A 10,184-nucleotide genomic window follows, 5' to 3' on the forward strand; every position below is an offset into this window, starting at 1 on the left:
CCAGCCTTGGTTTTCTTTTTACTTCCATGAATCTCCTTCAAGTCATCGGAGAATCTATAAACACTATAAACATGAATACCGTATAGTCTACTAAGAAAAAATATATTTGTATGTGTATTCAATATTAAGAGTCATGCAACAACTATCCATGCAGCAGTACTGTATTACTGATTAAATTTCACTGCAGTATAAATATATTATAGGCCACAGCATAGTTTGCTCCAGTATTCTAAAAAAAGATGCTTTTTCAACTCATTTTGTATGTGTCAGTGGATGTGTCTTTGGTGACCCTGGAGATAGTGAAGATGGAAGTGTCATCTAAAAAAACCCACCAAATAAAAAGTAGGCTCTTCATTTGTTTGTGTCCCTTCCTATCGCCGGCATAGAAAACTTAAGACTTAATAAATAGTGTTCTGTCATGCTAATTCTCTCTCCCCTAGGTCTCACACTGACATACTGCAGTGGATGAATCCATTGCAGCATGCAGCATTTTCAGTTATGAAACACAAGCCTGCATGATGTATTCTTGGTTGGCATTTCCAAGGCAGAAATCTGAGCCTTAAAGTAATTTGGATGCCTGGATGTATGTTCCTTTAATTAAACTATGCATGACCTTTTCATTATGAATCCATACGCTTGGAAGCTAGATGTGTGCTATTTCCTTGGGATATATTTTTGTATGTGTCGAGTGCAGTGAAACACTTTTTCTGCTTGACATTTGTGGGTACTGTTGTTTACATGAGGTTTCTCGAATGACTTTTTTGTTCAATATCCCTGGGATTGCAAGTGATATAATTTTGTTTTGAATGCCTACATGCTCCATGTCTTTGGAAACTCATAAACCTGTGATGTAAAAAAACAATTTTTGCATGAAAGCTTATTCGGTGTCTAAATAAGAAGTTTAGAAAGTCACTTACACAACTATTGCTTCCCATGCAGAACCAAATGCACACTGTAGAACATACTGTTTTAACTACAATGCAGGGTATTATGCAATATCTGCAATTGTTCCACTTCAGCTTTAAATATGTTAACAGGTTTTCAGGACTACACATCGGTTAGCATTTTGGTGATATTAACGTAATTTGTGTTAGCCAGGGTGCAATTGGCTGTCTTCAAGTTCTCCTCTCTAAAGTCCTCATTACTATTATTTACACCTTCCTGTATCTCCATATAATCAGACTTACTAATAGTGGAGGCACTTCTGCTTTTCTTTAGGTCAGGGGAAGAAGGGATCTTTGGGCAGCTGGTCACTTGCAAATATTGGGCTTGCTCTTCTCCTTCCGTCTCGCGGTGATAGAAGTAGTTGAAGTTGGACACTATGACTGGCACTGGTAAGGCAATCGTTAATACACCTGCAATGGCGCATAAGGAGCCCACTATTTTCCCACCGATGGTCGTGGGGACCATGTCTCCATAGCCAACTGTGGTCATGGAAACCACGGCCCACCAGAACGCATCTGGGATGCTGTGAAACTGAGACTCGCTCTCATCAGCCTCTGCGAAGTAGACGGCGCTGGAGAAGAGGATGACGCCAATGAAGAGGAAAAATATCAAGAGGCCTAGTTCCCTCATGCTGGCCTTGAGTGTCTGCCCCAGGATCTGCAGCCCTTTGGAGTGCCTGGACAGTTTGAAGATCCTAAAAACCCTCACCAAGCGGATGACTCGAAGGATGGCCAGAGACATGGCCTGTTGGCCTTGCTGGCCATCCTCTGGTTTCTCAGCCAGTTCAGTCCCTAGAGTGATGAAGTACGGGATGATAGCTACAATGTCAATAATGTTCATGATGTTGGTAAAAAACCCAGCCTTGCTGGGGCAGGCGAAAAACCTTACCAAGAACTCGAAGGAGAACCAAATGATGCAAAGTGTCTCTACTATAAAGAAAGGGTCTGTGAAAGAGGTCGACTGCTGATTGCTCATGGTCCTGTTGTGGTTGGGGTCATGGCTCATCCCGCCGCCATGCAGGTCTTCGTTCTCATCCCGAAAAACGGGCAGCGTTTCCAGGCAAAAGCTCACAATGGAGATTAGAATCACCATGACAGAGACAATAGCTATAATCCTGGCAGGCCCTGAGCTTTCTGGATACTCAAAGAGCAGCCACACTTGTCTCTGAAACTCGTTCTCCGGTAAAGGCCTTTCTTCTTCCTTTATGTATCCTTCATCCTCTCGGAACATCTCCATGGCTTCTTCCCCGAGTTCATAAAACCTGATCTCCTCCGAGAAGATGTCTAAGGGCACGTTGACAGGCCTCCTTAACCTGCCACCCGATTGGTAGTAGTACAAAATAGCATCGAAGCTGGGTCTGTTTCGGTCAAAGAAATATTCATTCCGGAGAGGATCAAAGTATCTCATTCTCTTTTTAGGGTCCCCTAGCAAGGTCTCTGGAAACTGAGCTAGCGTCTTGAGTTGCGTTTCAAACCGCAGCCCCGAGATGTTAATGACCACCCTCTCACAGCATTCATGATCAGTTTCAGGGTTATAGGTGTCCTGAGGATGACCTGCCAAAGCTGCCGCTTCATCTGTGGGGTCTCCAGTAGCAACTGTCATATTTAGGTTTAAAAGCAATCCTTAATCTAAACTCTTCCGGCTGCCCGGTGCTGGGATCAGGTTCAGGGGAAGGCTACTCTCCTGGGAAAGGACAAGTTCGTAGGTTTGGAAGTGGCTCATGAAAATGCAGAGGGATGATCAGGGGGGAGGGGGGGTAATATTTTAGCCTGCTGAGAAAGAGAGAGACGAAATAAAGTCGTGTGTATTAGGAACCTGCGCCTGGCAGAATATATAGCATATTCCTCAGCTGATTTTAATTTGCCTTCTTGGTGCAGAGTTTGAAAACTCCGGTCCCAATATCTGGTGCTGATGAAAAAGCACTTGAGGAAACCTTTCTAATGAAAATGAGGGAAACATTTGCATTGGCAAAACCAAACTTTTTAAAAAAAAATACAAGAAAAAACCACTGAATTATTTTCTATTCAAGGGACTAAACTCTGGATGCCAGTGAAAATGAACATGATATCAATAGATTCTGCTCATGCACTTAAGGGTTAGAAATGAACCATGCAATAGCAGGCAATTCAGTGTTAACCTAAAGGAGCACATTAATGTCTCCAACTTAAAGTTAAACACATTCACAGTTCTTTTGCACTGGAAATAAAATTGCAAGCCAACATGCTTCCCTATGATAATTTTTTTCTCTCTCTTTAGGCTTTACAGCCAAATGGTTTGGTTTATTTTTTTGCGGCTAGTTAATTTGCAAACACCTGTGCTAGCTGACAGTTTGACTACTGCATTTTCCATCCTTGAGATTTTTTTCTGTGGCTCCTCTACCCTCCTTCTTTGCAAACGACCACTGCGTACAGAAAACAAATCGCATTACCTGTAGAAGCAAATCTCAGTGTCTCTTAGTGACACAGATTAATTGACTCTGGGGAAATCCTAGAGAGAAATACAGGCTTCCAAGATCCCCATAAGTTCCTCTCTTCAAAGTTCAAAATAATGGTGAGTCATCGTAGGACGGGCGGGGGGAGGGTTAGCTCTCCAGATTGTGCAGGTTAGGTCTGGTAATGGGGTGGGATTGGACAGGCAAAGGAGGAAAAGCTTCTTGATGGCCGTTGCAGCTCTTTACTTCAGGGCAGATGAATGTCTGTCTGAAGCTTTCTCTATGATGGTGGTAAGATGCTAAGCTCAGCAAAAAACCTGGTGTCCCCAGTGTCCTCAGGAGGTGTGGCGTTGCCTGGAAAAAACAGCAGTACGGTAAAGAGCTGGTGGGTGCTTTAAAGAGGCATCTGCAAAAGACCCAGTTCCTAGAGACAGCCCTCTTCCTCCTGCATGCTATTTTGTAATTCCTCACTGCCCCATACTGCAACAAGGGAGAGGGGCAGAGAGCCCCAGTGGCCACCCGAAAAAACAGAGCTGCATCTCTGTCTGCCGCACATGGGGCGGCCCCTAGCACAGGACGAAAGCCACCCTGCACGTGGGAATTGGCACTGGGGGTCGTAGCTGCAGCGCTGCGCAATGTGATCTCGATCTTCTTTCTCCTCACCAAGGCAAACAGCAGACCATGCCCCCTGCCATGCTCAGCTCCTGTGCCACTGCGCCAGGTTCGTAGTCATGCCGCACATCCGAGTTGCCTTGGGATGAAGCCTGCTACTTGACTCCCATGCACTAGCAGCTTTGCAGAGGCTTTCGTTGACAGCTGGGTAGGATGCTCAGCGTCGGCTCTTGAGCCTGGCTCTCCAAACAGCCCACAAAAAGCCCCAGGTGAGCTCAACTTTTGTGGCCAGAAATTGTCCCTGAGACTTTCGCGCCCGAGTCCCCAGCACAACATGGTGTCATCAGCTTCCCTGCATTGAACTTGGTCAAAACCAGACAATCTCAGGCAGCTGGGACATTTCTTTGGAGGATGGCATTTCTTAGTGCAGAGAAGTCCAACCAACCATTTTTCCTCCTAAAGAGAGAATCTCTAGCATCCTTTCTTCAGCTGCAGACAGCAGCCTGGCTTGCCTACTCTGAGCCAGGATTACAGAACTAGGTAGGGGGGGTCAGGTGGAATAGGACCCTTAGCTCTCACTCTCCTCGGCAGAGATTTCTGCCTCCCCTTGGGCAATTATGCCTCTGGCACTGCCTCTTCATTATCACCCTTGGAAGCTTCGCTCCAGATCCCCCTTTTGTTTGAAATCTCCCAGTTTCCTTTGAAATCTCCTCACCCTTCTCCTTGTGCACTAGAGGAAATAGTACAACCCTGACAAGGCTTGCAGCATTCAACTGCTTCGCTTAACCCTTTTTTAACAGGCCCAAATTAGGGAAGGTTAAAATTGAACCCAATTTTTTTTTCTTCCTTTCCTCACATTCCTCCCTGCAATGACTCTGTGGGAGAATCTGACCCTCTCAGACACTCACAAGAATCTTTTTTTTTTAAAGCCATGAACGGCATATTTAGTGCTGCAAAACCAACAAGTATCTTATTGGACCCAATTTCCTCTGCAAAACAAAACAAACCAACCGTGATTTTTTTTTACACAGTTATTTTTCCTCTGTCCATTCAAACAAACAAACAAACAAAAAACCCCAACAACCAAGGTTCATTTAGCAGCAGAAATATTGTTTTAGCGCGTTGATTTTTATTTCACTGTCTTTCTGTATCAAAACAACCACGGCTGGTGCTTATCAGATGTTGTTATGGTGTCATCTGATCTTAGCATTTTTCAAATCACACCTCCCTCCCCTTTTCTCTGTACCGTTTTATGGTTTCATGCATTTCTGGATCATCTAAGGTTAGAAGGAAGCGGGAGAGAAGAGCCCCATCCTTTGGCCTATTTCATGCTCATTGAGGTTTTTAGGGGTGGGTTGATGCTCTCTCTTTTTGCAGAAAGCACCAATGTTAGTTGCATGCACAGATCTCATTCAAAATCAAGCCCACTGCAGGCATGTGAGCCATTCCACACATTTCAGAGTGCTTGGCATGATTTCGGAGGACAGAGGGAAGACCGCATGCACTGAGGAAAAGGTTGTGTTTGCTTAACCATTTTCACTCAAAATATGAAGCATCCGTTCTCAGTGTGTGGTAAACCTCTGGTTAACGGTGGGGGTGGGAGGGTGGAAGGCAACGACTTACAATTGGTTCTGCAGTCAGGCATGCAGTGCATACATAAGGAGCTGTCTGCACTAGGCTACCACTCCTTACCTGGGAACAGTAGAGGCTAACTTAAATGAGAGTAGGGAAACTACCTTCGCTGCATGGAAATAAGGAAAAGCCACATGAAAGATAAGGGACAAGACTTTATTTTAAGGGATGTTTAAGGGACACTGCTGGAGGGGTGGGGAGCAGGAAATAGATGGCAAAAACTGCACTACTGCTTTTGACAATGAACCATTTAAAACAGAAAGGCTTCAAAATTAGTATTCATATGATTAACATGAGATTTTTTTTTCTCCCTCCAAAGCAGAGACCTATTTTTCAGCCACTGGGAAATAATAAAATCTTTTGCTTTATGATGTTACCGAAACCTATAACTCAGATCCTTGGCCATATTCTGCATAACAGTCTGCATCTGCCATGTTAAGATTTGAAGGGTGAAGAATAACCAGCTACCCCTAACTTTGGGAAGGGAAACGTATATGGGTGATCAAAATCGGGAGGAAATATAGGGCCAAATTCTGCCATCCTTCATTGTGACTGGCACTGGGGTGAAGGGCAGTGTTATCCAATGGTTAGGACACTGTTCTAGGAGATCTGAGTCCTAGTCCCGGCTCTGGGAGCGATTTGCTGTGAACAGGGTTGATGAGAGTAGGGAAACTACCTTCGCTGCATGGAAATAAGGAAAAGCCACATGAAAGATAAGGGACAAGGCTTTATTTTAAGGGATGTTTTAGGGAAACACCACTTCCCTTAGCAGATCCTGTTGTTTTTCTCTCAACTGTACGTTTCTACTGCCCTCAAGTATGCCAAGCAATGATTATAAGCTTCAATGTAATGTTTGAAATGGTACTAACGATCAGTGTAAATACATGTCAATACATCATCAAAGAAGGGACGGGTGATCACCCGAAGTGATAAATCAATGAAATAAAGGACAGTTTGGTCCTGCTTTGAGCAGGGGGTTGGACTAGATGACCTCCTGAGGTCCCTTCCAACCCTGAGATTCTATGATTCTATGATTCTATGAAATAAGGGATGTGTGGTCCCCCTACCTGAGAGTGGGGGGAAGTGGGGACAATTGTACAGGGGACCCAAGCTCAGAGGGGCCCCTCAGAACGTCTGTGTAAATAAAGGGAAATGGGAGGGGTGAGTCCCACGAATATGATGTACCAGGGACCCAAATTTCTCTCAATGCCCTGGCTGTGCTGCCTTAGAAAAATTGCTTCACACCTGTCTAGTCTATTTAGACTGCAAGGTCTGGGGGGAGGAACTAGCCCTTCCTGTGCATTGGTGAATTGGGACCTCTCCTGTAGTCTACTAATAGAACTACCGATCGTTCTATCATAGCACCTAGGAGCCCTCGTCCTTGACCTAGACCCCACTGTGCTAGGCGCTGGACAAACACAGACTAAACAGATGGTCCCTGCTGCAAAGAGCTCACAATCTAAGCAGAAGACAAAAGCCAACAGGTGAATACAACAGGCAGACGAGAAGTGCAAGGAAATAAGGCCACAGCGTTGGTCACCTGGTCTAACCGCTGTTGAGTTTTGTGTAGGCATCACAGCAAAGAAGAGTTTTAAGGAGGGCAATGAAGTGGTTTCGCGGATGTTTACGGGATGGGCCACCCAAGCGTGAGAGGCAGCAGGGGAGAAAACAGGAGGGTGCTTGTTTGAAAATTGAACAAGTGGACAGTGGAAGCTGGTATCATCGGCTGATCAGAGCTGGGAGCTGACATGTGGGTAGTGAATGAGAGACGGCAGGTTGGGTAGGCATAGGCCTTGAAGGGTCTTGAAAATGAAGACAAGCAGGTGATGTGCTGCGATGTGAGATCCTTGCGCTGAATAACACCTCAGCGCTGAGGAAGGCAGTAAGGCTCATCCTGGTGCAGAATGCCGTTCGTCACGAGCGACAGGATCAAACTCAGAGCCCGTGCGAAAATTGCAGGACAAATGTGCCACCTGTCAGGAGCGAGGGCGCCCAAATCGGTCTTGAAGAAAATAAACGTCAGAGAACCGCAAAAAAGGAAAGGCGTCCCCAGTGAACCTTGAACGTCACTGAGGAGAGTATATTATATATTATTAAAGCATGGCAGGCTAATAAGCACATTAAGCACTATCAACACCTTGTCCCCTCCAACACGCTACAGCACGAGGGAAATGGAGAACATGGTCTCAAGGATCCCAAATGCAATTATGGTCCCAGCGAGGAGGAGGGCTGACCAATGACCGAATATTTGTAAAGTGTCTTATCTGTGAAGAGTGCTATACAGCAGTGCTATCCGGGCAAGGTTGTTATCCAGTGTAAGAGGTCGGTTGGACTTTAACAGGCTTTGACTCAGGCCCTAAGTGTGAGTTGAGGAGAGGCATTGGCCCAAGGGAGGTTAGGCACTTGGCAGGCTTCCCTGCAAAGGGGAAATAAATCAGAAGCTCGTATGTCAGCCCTTACATTCAACAGCACCCGATAAAAAGCGCCAGGGCCTGAGTGGAAAATGGGCGTGTTCGGTGAGACATGGGCTTAAATGGAATCCAAGTCACACCAAGGGGGCTCTATACTCTGCCATCTCCCTAGACCACCCTCCTACTGTGAAGCAAGAGAAACATGGCGACTGTGCATCTGCCTCTCTCATTCACCCAGGATGGGGGTTCACCTGAACTTGCCCTGTTATGTACAGCACCCTGCACCTGCACTCAGGAGGACCAAACCCTGCATATGCTAACTATTGCTATTTATATTTCATCCATGCAATCTATTTTAATAGCTGCGGATGAGTAACGGGTATCTAAAGAGAAAGAAACAATAGAAAACAGTTTAATTGGCATTCCTATACAGCTTGCTATTGTTACATTTTTCTTTACAAACCTAGCATCTCTTTCTGTTAGTGAGGTATGCACCAGAGCCATAGGTAGGCTTGTAGAAATCCACAGCCGTGCTACCTTAGGGGGTGAATTTTTGTCATGTTTTACAAGCTAGGAGAGGTCAGGTTTTGTCGATTTGTGGATGGGAGAACTCCACGGAACCCCTAGGCCACTGCCAGAATAGTGTCATGTTTCAATGGATGGTGCCAAGCCAATGACTCAGCAGGGGGTGCTGAAGGTGCCATTTTTCAGATGGGTTTTAGAGGAGAGCGCCTGACCATTTCTGGTCATTTGAGAGCCCACAGCATTTTTAAAAGCAGAAATGTATTTCACTGCTAAACTGAACCCCAGCCAAATTCCACTGAGGACAATGTATTTCTGCCTTTCCAAAGTCCCCTGTGCTTACAATTGGAAATAGGATTCTTCTTCACTTCCTGTCCTAAACTGTTGCTGTACTTGTAAGAGCTTTTTTCCTTATTTAAAATGGTTTGTGAGCTCCAATACCATCCAGGAGGAGTGTGGTGAAAGAGGTTCTTGATTTCATCAGAGTCACTTTGTCCTTTTGCTGAAGACGTGTCAGCAACATTGGAGATGGGCGAGCTGTGGTCCAAAAATTATCTGTCGCTGATTCTTATGGAAAAGGTAGAATTGAGGCCAGTTTTGGAAAAGGAAAATGGAGCAGGATTTGTAACTATTAGTCAGCTCCATTTCTAAGGTTTTGCAAAACCACCCTCCTTTTTTGATGGTCTCTATATAAAGGGCCAGAACCTCAGCTAGCGCAAATGGATGCAGATTGAAGTGAATGAGGCTATGCTGATTTACACCAGCCGAGGATCTGGCAGCAAATATTTTCCTGAATTATTAGGGCTCTTCACAGTCGCAGAATTAGCTACCCTTTTCTGTTTTGCAAGGTATTTACGTCCCAGATGCACTAAGGATTCAAATGTCCCTTCATGCTTCAACCACCATTCCAGGGAACATGCATCCATGCTGATGGCGAGTTCTGCTCAATAACAATCCAAAGCAGTGTGGACCGACGCATGTTCATTTTCATTATCTGAGTCAGATGCCACCAGCAGAAGGTTGATTTTCTGTTTTGGTGGTTTGTGTTCTGTAGTTTCTGCATCGGAGTGTTGCTCTTTTAAGACTTCTGCAAGCATGCTCCACACCTCGTCCCTCTCGGATTTTGGAAGGCTCTTCAGATTCTTAAACCTTGGTTCAAGTGCTGTAGCTATCTTTAGAAATCTCACATTGGTACCTTCTTTGCATTTTTGTCAAATCTGCAGTGAAAGTGTTCTTAAAATGAACATGTGCTGTGTCATCATCCAAAACTGCTATAACATGAAATATATGGCAGAATGCAGGTAAAACAAAGCAGGACACATACAGTTCTCCCCCAAGGAGTTCAGTCACAAATTTAATTAACACATTATTTTTTTAACGAGCATCATCAGCATGGAAGCCTGTCCTCTGGAATGGTGGCCAAAGCATCAGTGGGCAAACGAATTGTCAGGGTTCCTTCCCCACTCTGAACTCTGGGGTACAGATGTGACGACCCGCATGAAAGACCCCCTAAGCTTATTTTTACCAGCTTAGGTTAAAACTTTCCCAAGACACAAGATCCACCTTGTTCTTGAACAGTATGTTGCTACCACCAAGTGATTTAGACAAAGAATCAGAGAAAGGACCACTTG

At 45.0% G+C, this 10,184-nt stretch overlaps 1 protein-coding gene across 1 annotated transcript; it reads right to left on the reverse strand.

Annotated features, from left to right (window-relative positions):
- Positions 1-1,047: 1,047 nt before the first annotated feature.
- On the reverse strand, positions 1,048-2,547 carry LOC123369387 (potassium voltage-gated channel subfamily A member 2). The gene has a single exon (XM_045014935.1). It carries the CDS (start codon positions 2,545-2,547, stop codon positions 1,048-1,050), a length of 1,500 nt encoding a protein of 499 aa, XP_044870870.1.
- Between the last annotated feature and the right edge of the window lie 7,637 nt (positions 2,548-10,184).

Source organism: Mauremys mutica, chromosome 4, assembly GCF_020497125.1.
Source record: "Mauremys mutica isolate MM-2020 ecotype Southern chromosome 4, ASM2049712v1, whole genome shotgun sequence".
In the NCBI taxonomy this organism is placed as follows: domain Eukaryota; kingdom Metazoa; phylum Chordata; order Testudines; family Geoemydidae; genus Mauremys; species Mauremys mutica.